We start from the raw sequence: 18,603 nt of genomic DNA on the forward strand, positions 1-18,603 counted from the left end.
GGCTAGATGGACCCTCCCTGGTCTGATCCAGCAGGGCTCTTCTGAGGTTCTTCTCAGGGGAAGGCCGAGGCCTCCCTGCCGTTGTTGGCCCTCCAGAGGAACTGGCTGGCCACTGAATGAGACAGGAGGCTGGACTATATGGACCCTCCCTGGTCTGATCCAGCAGGGCTCGTCTGAGGTTCTTCTCAGGGTAAGGCCTCGGCCTCTCTGCCCTGTTGTTGGCCCTCCAGAGGAACTGGCTGGCCACTGTGTGAGGAAAAAGAGGCTGGAGTAGATGGATCCTCACTAGTCTGACCCAGCAGGGCTCTTCTGATGTTCTTCTCAGGGGAAGGCCTCGGCCTCTCTGCCCCGTTGTTGTCCCTCCAGAGGAACTGGTTGGCCACTGTGAGACAGGAGGCTGGACTAGATGGACCCTCCCTGGTCTGATCCGGCAGGGCTGTTCTGATGCTCTTCTCAGGGGAAGGCCTCGGCCTCTCTGCCCTGTTGCTGGCCCTCCAGAGGAACTGGTTGGTCACTGAGTGAGACAGGAGGCTGGGCTAGATGGACCCTCCCTGGTCTGATCCAGCAGGGCTCTTCTGAGGTTCTTCTCAGGGGAAGGCCTCGGCCTCTCTGCCCTGTTGTTGGCCCTCCAGAGGAACTGGTTGGCCACTGTGTGAGACAGGAGGCTGGACTAGATGGACCCTCCCTGGTCTGATCCAGCAGGGCTCTTCTGAGGTTCTCCTCAGGGGAAGGCCTCAGCCTCTCTGCCCTGTTGTTGGCCCTCCAGAGGAACAGGTTGGCCACTGTGTGAGACAGGAGGCTGGACTAGATGGACCCTCCCTGGTCTGATCCGGCAGGGCTCTTCTGATGCTCTTCTCAGGGGAAGACCTCAGCCTCCCTGCCCTGTTGTGGGCCCTCCAGAGGCACTGGCTGGCCACTGTGTGAGACAAAAGCCTGGACTAGATGGACCCTCCCTGGTCTGACCCAGCAGGGCTCTCCTGATGTTCTTCTCAGGGGAAGGCCTCGGTCTCTCTGCCCTGTTGTTGGCCCTCCAGAGGAACTGGTTGGCCACTGTTTGAGACAGGAGGCTGGACTAGATGGACCCTCCCTGGTCTGATCCAGCAGGGCTATTCTGAGGTTCTCCTCAGGGGAAGGCCTCAGCTTCCCTGCCCTGTTGTGGGCCCTCCAGAGGCACTGGCTGGCCACTGTGTGAGACAAAAGCCTGGACTAGATGGACCCTCCCTGGTCTGACCCAGCAGGGCTCTCCTGATGTTCTTCTCAGGGGAAGGCCTTGACCTCTCTGCCCTGTTGTGGGCCCTCCAGAGGCACTGGCTGGCCACTGTGTGAGACAAAAGCCTGGACTAGATGGACCCTCCCTGGTCTGACCCAGCAGGGCTCTCCTGATGTTCTTCTCAGGGGAAGGCCTCGGTCTCTCTGCCCTGTTGTGGGCCCTCCAGAGGCACTGGCTGGCCACTGTGTGAGACAAAAGCCTGGACTAGATGGACCCTCCCTGGTCTGACCCAGCAGGGCTCTCCTGATGTTCTTCTCAGGGGAAGGCCTCGGTCTCTCTGCCCTGTTGTTGGCCCTCCAGAGGAACTGGTTGGCCACTGTGTGAGACAGGAGGCTGGACTAGATGGACCCTCCCTGGTCTGATCCAGCAGGGCTATTCTGAGGTTCTCCTCAGGGGAAGACCTCAGCCTCCCTCTCCTGTTGTGGGCCCTCCAGAGGCACTGGCTGGCCACTGTGTGAGACAAAAGCCTGGACTAGATGGACCCTCCCTGGTCTGACCCAGCAGGGCTCTTCTGAGGTTCATCTCAGGGGAAGGCCTTGACCTCTCTGCCCTGTTGTTGGCCCTCCTGTGGAACTGGTTGGCCACTGTGTACAGGGCCTGCCCTAGACTGTCTGGCATCCTAGGCAAGGCCAACTTCTGGCGCCACCCCCTTCCGCACTTATAACCAATTTTCAAAATTAGATGAATTGTGGGGGAAGTGAAATGCCCAATTTGGTGCCCCAGAAGGCTGGCGCCCTAGGCAATTGCCTAGTTTTGCCTAATGGCAGTGCCAGCCCTGACTGTGTAGGACAGGATGCCGGACTAGATGACCCTGACTGGTCTGATCCAGCAGAGTTCTGCTGTTCTCAATGTCATCTGGACCCCGAAACAAAAGGCCTGGTCCTCAGTCACTTTTTTCACCTCCCTTTTGGGAAAAAGACCCCACCTTCTGAACCAAACTCACAGCCCTCTTGGTGCTTCCAGCTGCCTCTCTGGCCAAGGAGAGTCTCACATACCACCCCAAGAGCAGCCTCAGCTGCAGCCAGTCCCGAGATGCCAGCGCCTGCATGTCTGTGGCCTTCCCATCTCTACTCAAAGGCCTGGCTGGTGGGCATGATGGGGGTGGGGAGCAGGTTCCCTCTGCCAGGTCAGGAGAGCTATCCAAGCAGGAGAACCAGTTGGTGGTGGGGGGGGGGGGGGTAGATGTCTTTTCCCCGCAGGCAGTCAGGCCTTGTGGGTTAAAAATTCCAACCAAATCTAGAGTTCCTCTGATCCCCCTGTGGGTAGAAACAGCTGCTGAGCCTTGAATTCCCGCCCCCTCTCCTCTCCAAGGCAGCCTCCGTACTGGGTCCCATGCTCTTTAACTTGTTCATTATTGATTTGGAGTTGGGAGTAAACAGTGAACTGCTAAGTTTGCGGATGACACTAAATTGTTCAGAGTGGTGAGAACCAGAGAAGATTGTGAGGCACTCCAAAGGGATCTGCTGAGGCTGGGTGAGTGGGCGTCAACGTGGCAGATGAGCTTCAGTGTGGCCAAGTGCAAAGTAATGCACATTGGGGCCAAGAATCCCAGCTACAAATACAAGTTGATGGGGTGTGAACTGGCAGAGACTGACCAAGAGAGAGATCTTGGGGTCATGGTAGATAACTCACTGAAAATGTCAAGACAGTGTGCGATTGCAATAAAAAGGGCCAACACCATGCTGGGAATTATTAGGAAGGGTACTTAAAACAAATCAGCCAGTATCATAATGCCCCTGTATAAATCGATGGTGCAGCCTCATTTGGAGTACTGTGTACAATTCTGGTCACCGCACCTCAAAAAAGATATTCTAGCATTGTAAAAAGTGCAGAAAAGGGCAACTAGAATGATTAAAGGGTTGGAACACTTTTCCTATGAAGAAAGGCTAAAACGCTTGGGGCTCTTTAGCCAGGAGAAACGTTGACTGTGGGGTGACACAATATTTACAAGATTCTGCATGGGATAGAGAAGGTAGAGAAAGAAGTCCTTTTCTTCCTTTCTCACAATACAAGAACTTGTGGACATTCAATGAAATTGCTGAACTGTTGGGTTAGAACTGATAAAAGGAAGTCCTTCTTCACCCAAAGGGCAATTAACGTGTGGAATTCACTGCTACAGGAAGTGGTGGTGATTACAAGCATACAAGAGGGGAATGGATAAGCATATGGAGCAGAGGTCCATCAGTGGCTATTAGCCACAGCATACTGATGGAACTCTCTGTCTGGGGCAATGATGCTCTGTCTTCTAGGTGCTTGGGGGGGGGGGGGCACAGTAGCAGGGCTTCTAGCGTCCTGGCCCCACTGGTGGATCTTCTGATGGCACTTGTTTTTTTGGTCACTGTGGGACACAGAGTGTTGGACTGGAGGGGCCATTGGCCTGATGCAACAGGGCTTCTTTTCTGTTCTTATGTGACACAGGGTGTTGGACTGGATGGGCCACTGGCCTGATCCAACAGGGCTTCTCTTATGTTCTTATGTGACACAGAGTGTTGGACTGGAGGGGCCACTGGCCTGATCCAACATGGCTTCTCTGATGTTCTTATGTGACACAAAGTGTTGGACTGGATGGGCCACTGGCCTGATCCAACAGGGCTTCTCTGATGTTCTTATGCTCTGCAGGGGCAGCCCTGTCACTAGGGAAACTAGGAGATTGCCTAGGACACTGGCCCTCTGGGGGCACCAAATTGGGCGCCCCCTCCCCTGTGACGTCATCAGTGCGGGGGTGGCGGCTGGGGGGCTTGCCTAGGGTGCCAACAGTCTAGGGCCGGCCTGTCCCCCGGGGCTTGGTAGACTTGGCAGCCAGTTTCCGCGCCCAGCACGAGGGCAGGCGCTGCCATGGAGGCTGGGTGCTGAGCTGGCAGCCCCCTCCCCGCCTCCCGTCCCGTGCCCTGCTGCAGGCCCAGCCTGGGGGGCCGGAGGAGCCCTGCTGGCGCGCACAACTGGAAGAGCCGGCTGGTCCCGCAAGCTCAGCACGGGTTCCCGGAAGGAAGCCGCCTCTTCTCGGGCTGCCTCCCGCCGCCGCCGGGGACACAAAGGAGCGAGCAGCTGCCGCCACTGCTGCAGGGCCGCCCCCTCCTCCGCCCGGCCCGGGGAGCTCGTCCCTGCAGGCAGGTGGGCCCCGCCGCAGCCGTCCCTGCCCTGCCCTTGGGGGGCCGCGTGTGTGCGCGTGCGTGCAGGAGGCGGGCCCCCCCTCCATCCTCGCCCTCCCCCGCCCCCCGGGCGCGTGACGTGCAGGAGGCGCCGCCAGTGGAGGCCGCCAGGGGCACCCGAGCGCCCAGCCAGCCGGGCAGGCAGCAGCAGCAGCAGCCCCGACGGAAGGACGGGCGAGAGGCGGCGGTGAGTCCCTCCGAAGCGGCGCCCCCTCCCCTCCCCGAGCGGAGCCGAGCCTCCGCCGCGCAGCCGGGCCAGGGGAGCTCCGCGCTCCTCACCCGCCTCCAACCGCGGGCTGTGGGTTCAGGTCCCGGCACAGCTGCCCCCCCCCCAGCCGGGGCGCGCGGGCACTCCCTCCCGGGCTCTCTGCTGCGAGGCGGCGGGGGCTCCTCGGGAGCTGCGTTGGGGGTTGGTCAGCGTGCCCTCCGGCTGCCCGGCTGTGCCAGGAGGAGAAGGCTGGGGAGGGCGTCTCTTGCAGAGCGAGGACCCACCGAGGCTGGGCCGGAGCCACCCGGCGGCCCAGGGTTGGCATTGGGGCCCTGGCAACGCCTCTGGCTGAGCCCCCTTCGTGGCCTGTGTGCTCTGCCAGCAGAAGGCCAGGGAAACCTTTGTAGTTGTGGTGCCCCGTTGTCCACTCAGGCCAGCAGCGGCAGCTCTCCAGGATCTCACCCAGGCAGAGGGAAATCTTTCCCAGCACCGCCTGCCGGGTCCTTCCCTTGAACCTGGGACCTTGTGCATGCGAAGTAGAGGCTCTTCCACTGAGCCACAGGCCAGTGGTCCACCTAGTCCAGCAGCCAAGCAGCTGCCCTGGAGCACTTAGAGGCTGAGGCCTTCCTGGAGGCTGCTTCCCAGGACTAAGATAGACTGCCTTTCAATATGGAGGTTCCTTTTGGTGACCATGACTAGTACCTGCTCAAGTCCTCTGCAGACTTGTCAAGCCCCCTTTGAAAGCCATCTGCCTTGTGGCCAGCACGCCCGTCTCCACTGGCAGGGAATGCCCGCTCAGTTGGGTTGAGATGCCAGGACTCTGGGCACTTGTGTGCCTGAAGAACAGAGGCCGGCTCCTTTTGGAAAGGGGGTGGGGCGGGCAAAATGGTCTTTGTGGGAGCACAGAGCAGCAGATGAGATCTCTGAAAGGAGGCTGCTGAATCCACCCAAACCACTCCGCCTTCCTGTTGCAGTCAGAAAGACACCGGAAACTAGTTTTCAGGCAATTCTTGTTTTGCATTATCATTAAAGTGTGAAACTGTCCAGAAACCTTTTTCTAGCGAGTCTCGTTTTGCACTGTCATTAAAGTGTGAAACTGTCCGGAAACCTTTTTCTAGCGAGTCTCGTTTTGCACTGTCATTAAAGCATGAAACTGTCCAGTTTGTTCAAATCCTGGTTTGTTTGTTTTTCTAAAGCATGCTTTATTTGAGAAGAGAAGTTCAAGAAAATTCTAACTTGGATTTCACCCCCCACCAAATGCCTATTGGTGTTCTGATGCACTTCCAAAAACATTATTGTCAAAGGCTGGTGTGGCTGAAGTTTGGGGGTGGGCTGGGCTTGGGGGACCTCAGCAGTACAGAATATTGGCTTCCACTTGGCAAGACAGAAGGGAAGGTGATGGCCATTCTGGCCTCCAGAAGTTAAATGTTGCAGTGTTGTTCTTACTTGTACTGTTCTGTCTTTTTGTGTTCTGTACAGGTGAGTTTTGGGCCCAGCTCTTTTCTCCTCCTTTTCTTGGATGTGTGAGAACATCACATTTTGCAATAGTTGCTTTGAGCTCTTGTGTCCTGGGAAGTGTTGCATACAGCCTGACCCCTTTGTTCCCAGAAATGTGGACATCCATCCAGACAACAAAAATATTCCCTTGCTTGTTTGGTGCCAACAGGCAAAGAGGGAAGAGGATGAACTGGCTTTGGGGAGGGGGCAGCTTAATCCCTGATCTGCCCCCCCCCTTGTGCAAACAGGAGGCAATTCCTGCAGGGGTTATGGTGGTCTGCTCTCGAGGTGACTAGAACCCTGAACCAAAGCCTCTGTTTGCTAAGTGGGGAGGTGGGGGCGCAGCTATTGAATACATCTTATAGAGAGTTGCAGCCAGTTCCTGATTTGCTGGTGGCTGCAGGGCTTTTGCTCTGAAAACTGGAGTAGGGGGGAGTGCAGTTCTTACCTGCTGCCAGCCCTGGCTGTCTGCTCGGTGCAGGTGAAGAGCATTGGAGGGGAGGCTCTCCTGCGAGGGAGGGAGGGAGGGGGATGACCTCCAAGCAAAAGTCCCCTTCTTTCTCCTTACTGGCTCCATGTCTTCACATGGGTGTCCCTGCCTGAGCATGTTGCAGTGAGAGGAGATGCAGCGGGGCTTTTGGGGTCCAGGTTCGGCCCTCCCTGTCTTGAGGGTTCTGCAGCTCCTCCTCTGTCCCCTGGTTTGGGGAGGGGGAGAAACCCTTATTTAGTCATTAAAGAAATGCTGCTCCAGTTTGTGATTCCCAAAACAAAGTTTGAGTCAAGAGGCACCTTTAAAACCAAAAAAGTTTAATTCTGTGTAGACGCTTTCATGTGCATGCCCAGAATAATAAGACTGCATTGGTCTGAAAGGTGTCTCTCGACTCAAACGCTGCTCTGTTGCTTCAGACCAACAGGGTTACCCGCTGGACTCTGTTAGCAGGATGAAGAAACTCATTTCTGACCACAGAAGCCAGCCCCCTCCGCTCCCCCTCCTCTTCCAGGCATCTGCCCTCTCTGCAGCATCTGCTGGGTTTCTTGCAGGCCTGCCGAAGGAGCCTGTCTTTGTTCAGGCATGGGCATGGAGAGGACTCAGAGGGTCCTTGGCTCTTGGCTGCTCTCGGAATCCCTTAGCAACCAGCTCAACTGACTGTTCTGGAATCCTGAGCCTGCCTGCTCTGGAATGGCCTTGCCAGGGGCCTCTGGCTCCAAGAAAAGAGAGAGAGTGGAGCTGCAGGCAGGTGGGGGTGGGGGTGGGATGGAGGTTTCCTTCCAGGTGGTCTGGAATGCACGGCAGAGGAGGTGCTCCTGCAGAGGTGGGGCAGGTGGGGGCATCATTTTTCCTGCCCTGCCTCACTCTTTGGCTTCTTTTACAGCCTGGGGAGTGGAGGGGGGAGGAAGAAGAGGCAGGTGGGAGACGGACACGGAAGCAAATGCAGCAGCCTCCCCTTTCCTTAACAGCAGAAACACAGACTCCACCCCTTTCATCTCTTGCTCTCTGCGTGTGGTTTTTCTTGTTGCCTGTGTAGAACACGTGTAAACGTCTTGTGTGAAAGGAACCCTTGGCTAGACTCCCTCCACAAATGGGTGTCCTGCCAATAGGAGCCATTCTGTGGCTATGGAGCAGAACCAGGTGCAGAGCAGAGAAGCTGGGCTTGCTGCGGTCTGGTGACCTCTCTCTTCAGGCTCAGAATGCCAGCCGTGTTCTCAACATGGTAGAGAGGGCAGGGCCCCTTGCTGGTCTTGTGGGGCCAGTTGCTTGCCTCAGGGTCCTTTCGTGGGCGCTGGCCTTTCTGACTTTACTGCTCTTGAGAAATGGTCACGGGGGCTTACCTGCACCAGTCTTTTTCGTTAACCGTATGAGAAAGTATTTAAATTGCTCCACAGACTGGAATTTCAAATCCTTTTTGACTTTATTCACTGTAGGGCAGGGGTGGCCAATGGTAGCTTTCCAGAACTCCCATCAGCCCCAGCCAGCATGGCCAATGGCTGGGGCTGATGAGAGTTGTAGGCAAAAAACATCCTGAGAGCTACCGTTGGCCACCCCTGCTGCAGGACATTGCCCCCAGCCCCTGCTTTTGTGGGCAAGGGGGAGAGAAAGCTGGTGTGTGGTGCTGGTGGTTTTTAGAGCTGAATTTCCCCCTTTCTTTTTCTCATAGTCTGCAATTTAAAAGGTGATTTTTAATTACAAATCTTGCTTAAATTCCACCCCTTCCTCACGGATTCTTCTCTGTGACGGCCATGTGTATTTTGTGTTCTTTAGCCAGAGCCAGTCTGGTTGCTGCTGTTAAAGGCAGAAGAGACATGTGTGTTCTTCGCCTTCCTGCTGTATTTTTGAACACCGGGAGAGAGGAAGTTTCATCAGGCCTGGCTGCAGGGGAAGCTGCCCTTTCCTTCCTCTTCTTTGCAGGGAGTTAGTTCTGCTTTGCCTCTGGCCTCTGCTGCCTTGTGGCCTTCCCGGCACACACTTCTTCACCTCCCACAACATGGTTGCCCATCTGTTGTCATGGCAACAAGTGTCAAAGGAGACCCATTCTGTGCCAGGAGCTTGCCACTGGCTTGCGTCGCTGATGAAATAAGGGATAGATATCTTCTCAGGAGCAGGCCACTGGCAAGAGCGGGTTGTTGTGAGAGTCCTTCTCACAAGACGGCTGGCTGGCTTCAGGGCTCATTCAGGGGGCCTCCTCAACAGGCCGGGCCCGTTCACGTAGCAGTGCTTAGCCTGCAGTCTCTGGCAGGGGTGAATCCAGAGGCTACTGATGAGCTCCGGCCGGCACAAACGTGTGGTGAAATCCAACTTGTTCACTTGGCAGATCTCTGGGGCAGGAAAGCTCCCCCTGGCACAACGTGGCCACCTCCTGCCTGGCTGCGCTTCCTCTTCTGGGCAGAGGTGATGCTGGGAACAGCCCACAGGGCAGTTGGCAAAAGTCCACTGGCAGAGCAGTTGCCCCAGGGTCTCAGCAGGCAGTTGCATAACCGCTGCTCTGGGCAGCCTGAAGGGCAGCTGCAGGCCTCCTCCTCTGGTGCTCGATGGCACAGCCCTTGCACAAACGACAGCTGGGGCACAGCCAGGCCTCTCTGGCTTTCTGCCCAGTGCAGCACCATGTCGTTGCTCAGGAGCCTGTAAGCAGAGGGTAGAAATCTGTCCAGAGAAACATTAATTGGGAGGGAGGGAGGGCAGGGGACCGTACCTGGGGAACAGGAGGAGGCTTCTTCCAAGCTGTTCCCAGGTAGATCAGCCAGACTGCTGAGCAAGCACCTGACCTTGTGGTTTTCCCTTTCTGTTCCCTCCCCAGGATTTCTCTCCCTTCCCCGTTTTTGAGCCCAGCAAGTGGTGAGCGACAAAATGAACTTCCCAGGGCAAGGTGAGTGTCACCCTAATGGGCTCTTCTGACATATATTGGCAGTGTGTTAATGAATATTTGATGCTATTGCATTCTCGCTCCCCCCCACCGCCCTGCATGCACCATTAATATTTGAACATGTTCATAGCCACAAGACACACCAATTAAGACTTGCTGGTTGTTGGCATTATTGGAAGGGAATTCGGGGGGAGGGCAGGGGGGCTTGCTGGCGGTGTCCTTGACCCCAAGGATGAGATTTGCGCCGGCTTGAATTGGTCTGGATTCCCACCTGTGGCTTTCTCGCACAGTGCGTGCTGGACTCGGCTTTGGCAATGGCGACATGTACCTCCCCCCCGCACACTCTAAAAGCTTTTCTAATGGGCCACGTGCCCTTTCCTCCTGGTTAAAGTTATCTGCATTGCACACCCATTTCGCATTAAAGCAGCAATCCCCAGTCTGAATCAGTCCTCAGTCTAATGGACTTTGTGATTCTCTGGGCCATTTTTGAGCTGGTCCCGATCCTAGGGGCTTTCTTAGCTTTGGGTGGGGGAGGCCAAGCACACTGCAGGGCTCAGGTCAGGTAGCAACAAAGTTTAAAACAATACCCTAGATTGCAGTTATCAAAACAGTAGGATTTCCCAGAACTTGAGCTTCAACATGCATTCCTGCACAGAGTTGTCTCCTTTTAACCTCACTGACATCCATGGCCTTGGAAGGGGGTGTGATTTTGCTTCAGATCGACTCTTTGCACACTGGCCCCTCCCCACACTGCCATGTCTGAGACTGGCGGAACTCCCTTCTTGCAGGTTTTGAAGAGGTGCAGATTAAGAAGAGGTGTGTGATGTAACACTTGCAGGCTGCGTCCTTTCTGACTCTGCCTTGATTTATTGGCTTTGTCTTGACAGATCGTCTTTGCGGCCTCTTCTTGTCTGGAAGCTGAAAGCAGAGCAGATCCCACAGGTTTCTGGGCCCATGTGGGTGGGGAGAGGATGCGGGTGACCATGAAGCGGGTGCTGCTGGGGGTGGGCTTTGCCATTGGCCTGATGGTGTCGGCACACCTGGGCCAGCAGATGCTGCAGTGCCAACAGATCCTGGGCCAGGGCTCCAGCCAGCGGGGCCTGATGCGACCAGAGAACGAGGAGCTGGTGATGCTGGACTCCAACCGAGTCGAGTACCGCTACAGCAAAGAGATGCCGCTCATCTTCATCGGCGGGGTTCCTCGGAGCGGGACCACACTGATGCGGGCCATGCTGGATGCTCACCCGGAGGTGCGCTGTGGGGAGGAGACCCGCATCATCCCGCGTGTGCTGGCCATGCGGCAGGCCTGGTCCAAATCCGGGCGGGAGAAAATGCGCTTGGATGAAGCTGGGGTGACGGACCAAGTCTTGGACGCTGCCATGCAGGCCTTTATCTTGGAGGTGATTGCCAAGCATGGGGAGCCGGCCAGGTACCTCTGCAACAAAGATCCCTTCACACTCAAGTCCTCCGTCTACCTGTCTCGCTTGTTCCCCAACTCCAAGTTCCTCCTGATGGTGCGTGACGGGCGGGCCTCCGTCCACTCCATGATCACCAGGAAGGTCACGATCGCAGGCTTCGACCTCAGCAGCTACCGGGACTGCTTAACCAAGTGGAACAAGGCCATCGAGGTGATGCACAACCAGTGCCTGGAGATTGGCCGGGCACGGTGCCTCCCGGTTTACTACGAGCAGCTGGTGCTGCATCCCCAGAGGTCCATGCGGGACATCATGGAGTTCTTGGACATCGCCTGGAGCGATGCCGTCCTGCACCACGAGGAGCTGATTGGGAAGCCCGGTGGCGTCTCACTCTCCAAGTGAGTGCACATGTGTGCATGTGCTCTTTCGGCTCCTCTGGGCACTGTGTTCGGCGGGGGGGGGCAGGGGGGACTGGCTTAGGTGAGTGGGGGCAAAGGCAGTTGAAGAGGGGCTGCAAGCAGGGTTGGCGTGCTAGAGGTGGCTGCCCCTTGAGTTTCGGCAGCCCACAAGAAAGCAGCCAAAGAAATAGCCACTTCTTAAAGTAGCCGCTAGCAACACAGGGATCTAAAGGCAGTGCCGGGCTTCCTCTCAGCATCACAGGTGCCTCCCCCTCTCTGGGCAGCGCTTCCTAAAGGGAGCAAGTAGTGAAGGAGCCGATGTTGCTGGCTGCCGAGGAACCTTCTCTGGCTGCCATGACGTGCCAGCATTTCAGTCTGAGGGACGCAGGCCGTTCTCTCTGGCAAGCAGGGTTAGTGAAGCTTCAGCAGCAGAGGGGACAGAGGTCACAGTGGGGCTGGAGTCCATCTCATGAGTTCCCTGAAGCTGTTGTCAGTACCCAGCACAGCTGTGTGGTGGCAGACAGGCCCAGGGGGGCACTCAGTGGAGCCTCCTTGCTTGGATGCTCCTGGCAGGAAGGGGCTGGGCTCTTCCACTTGGGCAGATGAATCTACCACTTGGGGGGGGGGCACATGTAAGAAATGCTGACATATAAATCCATGCTGCTTCCCCCTCCCTAGTATAAGACACAACATGTTTTCATCAGTTAACACTGAGGACATCTGCAAGATTTGTTTTCTGTTTAGCATTACTGCACAACAGGCTGTCTTCCAAGGCTACTCCGATCCTTCTGCCTTTCAGCCTTCCAACACTTCCACTCCCAGCTCACTCTGCCCCCCCCACCTTCAACCTCCAAGAGAGCCAGGGCCTTCAGTTGGAGGACCGACAGAGTTTGATCTATGCTGTAAAGACAGCCAGGGCCAAGGGGGGGCAGTGATGGGGAAGGGGCCTTTGAGAACCTGACCTCTTTTTGTTTTAACTCCTGTGCAGGATTGAGCGGTCCACAGACCAGGTGATCAAGCCGGTGAACACGGAGGCCTTGTCCAGGTGGCTGGGGCACATTCCAGGGGACGTACTTCAGGACATGGCCCACATCGCCCCAATGCTGGCCAGGCTGGGCTACGACCCCTATGCCAACCCCCCCAACTATGGGCACCCAGACCCCTTGGTGATCAACAACACCCATAGGGTGAGTGCCAGCTCTGATCTTGGAACCGGGTAACTCGAGCCGGTTTGATGTCGTGGTTAAGTGTGCACAGTCTTATATGGGAGAACCGGGTTTGATTCCCCACTCCTCCTCCTCTTCTTCTTCTTCAGCTTGCAAGCTGGTGTAGAGCAGCAGCAGCTAAAACAATGAGCCAGGAATGAAGAAGTCCACTTGCAGCTGCTGGCATGGCCTTGGGTCAGCCATCGCTCTGGCAGAGGTTGTTCTTGAAAGGGCAGCTGCTGGGAGAGCCCTCTCAGCCCCACCCACCTCAAAGGGTGTCTATTGTGGGGGAGGAAGATAGAGGAGATTGTGAGCCACTCTGAGATTCGGAGTGGAGGGCAGGATATAAATCCAATTTCTTCTGCTGCTTCTTCTCTGGCTGGAACAGAGGACATTTCCTGCCATGGCCCAGTGCCTCCTTGAACTCTCTTTTCATTGACGACAGATTACAGCAAACAATGCCAGTTGTTCAGGCGACCTGATGCTGGGTCTTAGCCAGCAGGAAAAGTTCTCAGCAGTGTGTTCTTGTCAGGTGGCAACATCTGGCAGAAGTGGGGCCAGCAGCACAAAGGGGTCCTTTCTCAGCGGACTTGTCTGCTTGAGAGGGGCTCCAGTCGAGGGCGCCTGTCTCTCTCGGAGCGTTGCTGCTCTGGGTGTTAGGGACTCTCTTCCACATCTCCCCACTTAACCAGGATAGTTTGTGTTTAATGGGAATCAGTCAGTTGCAGTACTTAGTTGCATGAAATGTTGGTTAGGAGGATCCCACTTTCATTCAGAAGGCCCCTTTATCAGCGTTGCTAGTAAATCAGGATAGCGAGCTGTCTGATTGCTCAAATCTTTTTCTTCTGTCAGGGACAGCCTTTCTGCCACATTGTGTGGGCGAGAGGCCAGTCAGCAGAGCACAGGGGACTGTCTCTCGTGTCTACTCGGCTGTCTTGACCCTCCTTTCTTGTTCCTCGCACAGGTTCTAAAAGGGGACTTTAAAACACCTGCCAATCTGAAGGGACAGTTTCAGGTGAAGTTTCTTGTCTTTTCCTGCTTGCTGCCTCTTTCTTTGAGCTTTTTCTTTCCCTCCCCCCTCCAGGGGTGAATTCTGTAAACCTGAGGCCAAGGATCATGAAAAGCCTGAGCAGCAGCAGCACAGTTCTGGAGGGGAGGGCCTGTGGCTGCGCGTGCATGGCATGCTTCCCCTCCCCACCAGCTGAAGGCTCCCAGGCAGCAGGGTGGAGATAACCTGCCTCTGCCGAATGTGTGTGGCCAGTCAGAGGAGACTGCTCTGGGCCAGGAGAGCCTTGGGTGGGGGGGCGGGGTGAGAAGGCAGCTCCCAACTGGCAGCTCTATGTCTTCCAGCTTTCTGCTGCCCAGTTCAGAAGGGCAGAATGCCACAATCTAAAGGACTGCTGATAATTGCTTTGCTTTATTTTTTGGGCTCTTCCAGGCAACTCAGAATACTACTGCTTTTCACTGATGCAGCTAGGGGCTATGTTGCAGGTAGGTCCTTGAGCTGCTCGCAAACAGTGCCCCTTCCTTCTCCTGGCGTTTGGTGATGAGCTGGATCACCTCCAGCATCATGCAGAAGGGCCTGGGTGACTGCCTCTTAAGCACCTGGTGGTAACACTGCGATGGTCTTGCAACACAACCAGTCGTGGGGCTCTGCAGGGCCTCAGGGTGGAGTGGCTGATGTTTCCTGAGCCTGATGTTTTCTCAAGCTGCCCTGAGTCTGTTCGTGGAGAGGATGGGATATAAATCCAGAGTAAATAAATGAGTAAATAAAATGTTTCCCAGGAAGGGTTTCTGGCTTCCCTGAGCTCTTCAGATACTAATTCTTCCTCATGCTCTCCTAGGCCCATTTTTATGTTTCGAAGCCTGTCCTCAAACTTGAACAGAGACTGTTTGGGGGGGAGTGGGATACACAGACGCACTTAATTACATGCTTAATAAAAGGAGTGCACTTCCTTTGCAGAAGTAACTTTTGACTTTCTCTCCACTTAAGGTGCCAGTTGCATCTGGTTGTGCTGAAGATATGGAAATTTGCAAATAGCAAACGTGGAACTCTGTTATCCAAGCATATTGCTTGCTACTGACATTGCCAAATGGAGCATTTTTTGTCAGGCATTTTTGCATTTATTTGCAAACTTTGGACATTTTGGACTCCCAAGTCTGTCTACATTGTGTGAATGCTCTGTGGTCATAGGCAAAATCCATGGAAACAAAAGATGTCTGCTGGGGAACATTTTATACTTGTGGGCTGGAGCCCTTTTCTGAGGCTTTGTCAAAAAGTGTCTTGCAACTCTGGTTCATCTCAAATAACTCTGTTAATTTAACCCTGTTAGAGTGCTTTTGTCTTACAGGTGACAATCTGAAACTTGCTGCCCGTCACTTTTATTTGTAATTTACAAAAAAGAAAATAAAAATTAATATATGAGGCTCTCTCCCTTCACATCTTGCCTGGCTTTATTTGACATAATGATGACTAACGTTCCCAGGTTCAGTCCCCGGCATCTCCAGTTGAAAGAGGTGCAGCAAGTGATGTGAAAGACTTCCATCTGCCTAAGACCTTGGAGAGCAGACAGTACTGACCTGGATGGACCAAGGGCCTGCTTCAGTAGAAGGCAGCTTCAAGTATTTGGATACTATAGCTATATCTTCACAGGGGTGGGAGGGATGTTCTCTGCTGTGAAATCTGCAGCCCCCATAGGCCTTGTCCATGCACCACACGCAGCCCCTCCCTGCTCATCGTGTTGATGCTGAATGATTTCTTTACTTCATTTATACGCCGCCTTTCTCCTGGGGCTGGGGAGAGGATCCAAAGCAGCTTTCATCGTTCTCCATTTTAACCTACTCTGCGAGGATACGGTTAGGCTGCAAGTTTGTGACTGTCCAAAGGTGACCCAGCATGCTTCCCAGGCAAGGTAGAGATCCAGATTTGAACTTCCTAGCCTGACACCCCTAACCACCCCGAATCTGGCAAGCAACCCAGCTGCTCCCCTGTATGGGCTCCTGGCAGGGGTTTCGCACCAAGGGGAGGCTCTGCTCGCAGCTACCCTGCCATCTCCCACCTCAGTCAGTCAGGCAGACCAGGGAGGGTTTTTGCTTTGCTCTGGTTGAAAGGAGCCCGACCCACTGTGGCCCCACAAGTGAAGCTCCGAAGGAGCAGCAGCAGGGCTTTGGGCTGGAGCTCCCCTGAAAGGGAGGGGATGGATCCTGCTCTGGGACCAGCCTGCCCACCTCCTGCTGCTGCTGCTCAGGCTGATCTGAGGAGGCCCAACCGGCCAGGTTCCAAGTTTGGCCTCGGGTCAGCTAGGGTTGTCAAGTCCAATTCAAGAAATATCTGGGGACTTTGGGGGTGGAGCCAGGAGCAAGGGTGTGACAAGCATAACTGAACTCCAAAGGGAGCTCTGGCCATCACTTTTAAAGGGACGGCACACCTTTTCAATGCCTTCCCTCCCTTGGAAATAATGAAGGATGGGGGCACCGTCTTTGGGGGCTCATAGAATTGGGCCCTGGGTCCAATTCTTTTGAAACTTGGAGGGTGTTTTGAGGAGAGGCACGGGATGCTATGCTGAAAGTTTGGTGCCTCTATTTCAAAAAACAGTTCCTCCAGATACCCAAGCATCAATTCTCCATTATACCCTATGCCATGGGAATTGGATTCCATAGGGAATCATGGAGTGCCCGGCAGACATCCCCCCCCCCCGGGTTTCTGATGACCCTGAAGCGGGGGGGGGGGGGGCGGCTCCAAACCGGGGAATCCCCTGTCCCCACCTGGGGATTGGCAACCCTAGGTTCAGCCCTGGTTGGGCGGGCCTCTTGGGGGGGGGGTTGTGGCCTAGGGCTTGTACTGGAGTGGGGGGGGAGGGAGAGCTCAGGCCTTGGGGCCACCATACCCTGCCTCCCCTCTTCCGAGCTCAGGGCTGGAAAGGGGCCCTGCTGCCCCCCCCTTGTTCTGCATCCTCCCAGAGAGGGACGGAAGCACTTCCCCAGCTAATCCTGCGCAGGAAGATCCTGGCTAAAGTTGGTGGCTGGGCAGAACTGAGGCCAGGTGAGCCAATTCAGAGGGTTACCAGCTCTGGACTGGAAACGCCATTCCAGAGATTCGGGGGGGGGGGGTGTGGAGCTGGGAACTCCGTACCAGGGGGCAGCATCTGGGGTGGGGAGAGCAGAAGACGACATTGGATTTATATTCTGCCTTCCACTCAAGAGTCTCAGAGCGGCTCACAATCTCGTTTACCTTCCTCCCCCACAACAGGCACCCTGTGAGATGGGTGGGGCTGAGAGGCCTCTCACAGCAGCTGCCCTTCCAAGGACAACTCCTACAAGAGCTATGGCTGACCCAAGGCCATGCTAGCAGGTGCAAGAGGAGGAGTGGGAATCAAACCTGGTTCTCCCAGATAAGAGAGCTGTAGCTGACCCAAGGCCTTTCCAGCAGGTGCAAGCGGAGGAAGGGGGAATCAAACCCGGTTCTCCCAGATAAGAGAGCTCTGGCTGACCCAAGGCCATTCCAGCAGCTGCAAGTGGAGGAGGGGGGAATCAAACCCGGTTCTCCCAGATAAGAGAGCTCTGGCTAACCCAAGGCCATTCCAGCAGCTGCAAGTGGAGGAGTGGGGAATCAAACCCGGTTCTCCCAGATAAGAGAGCTCTGGCTGACCCAAGGCCATTCCAGCAGCTGCAAGTGGAGGAGTGGGGAATCAAACCCGGTTCTCCCAGATAAGAGAGCTGTGGCTGACCCAAGGCCATTCCAGCAGGTGCAAGCGGAGGAGGGGGGAATCAAACCCGGTTCTCCCAGATAAGAGAGCTGTGGCTGACCCAAGACCATTCCAGCAGGTGCAAGCGGAGGAGGGGGGAATCAAACCCGGTTCTCCCAGATAAGAGAGCTCTGGCTGACCCAAGACCATTCCAGCAGGTGCAAGCGGAGGAGGGAGGAATCAGGCCCGGTTCTCTCAGATAAGAGAGCTCTGGCTGACCCAAGGCTGTTCCAGCAGGTGCAAGCGGAGGACTGGGGAATCAAACCCAATCAAGCTGTGGCTGACCCAAGGCCATTCCAGCAGCTGCAAGTGGAGGAGTGGGGAATCAATTCCGGTTCTCCCAGATAAGAGAGCTCTGGCTGACCCAAGGCCATTCCATCAGCTGTAAGTGAAGGAGTGGGGAATCAAAACCGGTTCTCCCAAATAAGAGAGCTATGGCTGACCCATGGCCATTCCAGCAGCTGCAAGTGGAGGAGGGGGGAATCAAACCCGGTTCTCCCAGATAAGAGAGCTCTGGCTGACACAAGGCCATTCCAGCAGGTGCAAGTGAAAGAGTGGGGAATCAAACCCTGTTCTCCAAGATAAGAGAGCCATGGCTGACCCAAGGCCATTCCAGTACGTGCAAGTGGAGGAGTGGGGAATACAACCCGGTTCTCCCAGATAAGAGAGCCATGGCTGACCCAAGGCCATTCCAGCAGCTGCAAGTGGAGGAGAGGGGAATCCAACCCAGTTCTCCCAGATAAGAGAGCTCTGGCTGACCCAAGACCATTCCAGCAGCTGCAAGTGGAGGAGAGGGGAATCCAACCCAGTTCTCCCAGATAAGAGAGCTCTGGCTGACCCAAGGCCATTCCAGCAGGTGCAAATGGAGGAGTGGGGAATCAAACCCGGTTCTCCCAGATAAGAGAGCTCTGGCTGACCCAAGGCCATTCATCCAGCTGCAAGTGGAGGAGGGGGGAATCCAACCCGGTTCTCCCAGATAAGAGAGCTCTGGCTGACCCCAGGCCATTCCAGCAGCTGCAAGTGGAGGAGGGGGGAATCAAACCCGGTTCTCCCAGATAAGAGAGTTCTGGCTGACCCAAGGCCATTCCAGCAGCTGCAGGTGGAGGAGTGGGGAATCAAACCCGGTTCTCCCAGATAAGAGAACTCTGGCTGACCCAAGGCCATTCCAGCAGCTGCAAGTGGAGGAGTGGGGAATCAAACCCTGTTCTCCCAGATAAGAGAGCTCTGGCTGACCCAAGGCCATTCCAGCAGCTGCAAGTGGAGGAGAGGGGAATCCAACCCGGTTCTCCCAGATAAGAGAGCTCTGGCTGACCCGAGGCCATTCCAGCAGCTGCAAGTGGAGGAGTGGGGAATCCAA

General features: G+C 55.5%; 1 protein-coding gene across 1 annotated transcript; it reads left to right on the forward strand.

Annotated features, from left to right (window-relative positions):
* The first annotated feature begins 10,369 nt into the window (after nucleotides 1–10,369).
* TPST2 (tyrosylprotein sulfotransferase 2) lies at nucleotides 10,370–13,992 on the forward strand. The gene is made up of 4 exons (XM_060249757.1): nucleotides 10,370–11,296; nucleotides 12,285–12,483; nucleotides 13,466–13,516; nucleotides 13,940–13,992. The coding sequence occupies exons 1-4, from the start codon at nucleotides 10,455–10,457 to the stop codon at nucleotides 13,967–13,969; spliced, it is 1,122 nt and encodes a 373-aa protein (XP_060105740.1). The 5' UTR covers nucleotides 10,370–10,454; the 3' UTR covers nucleotides 13,970–13,992.
* Nucleotides 13,993–18,603: the final 4,611 nt, after the last annotated feature.

The sequence above is a fragment of the Heteronotia binoei genome, chromosome 11 (assembly GCF_032191835.1).
Source record: "Heteronotia binoei isolate CCM8104 ecotype False Entrance Well chromosome 11, APGP_CSIRO_Hbin_v1, whole genome shotgun sequence".
Taxonomy (NCBI): domain Eukaryota; kingdom Metazoa; phylum Chordata; class Lepidosauria; order Squamata; family Gekkonidae; genus Heteronotia; species Heteronotia binoei.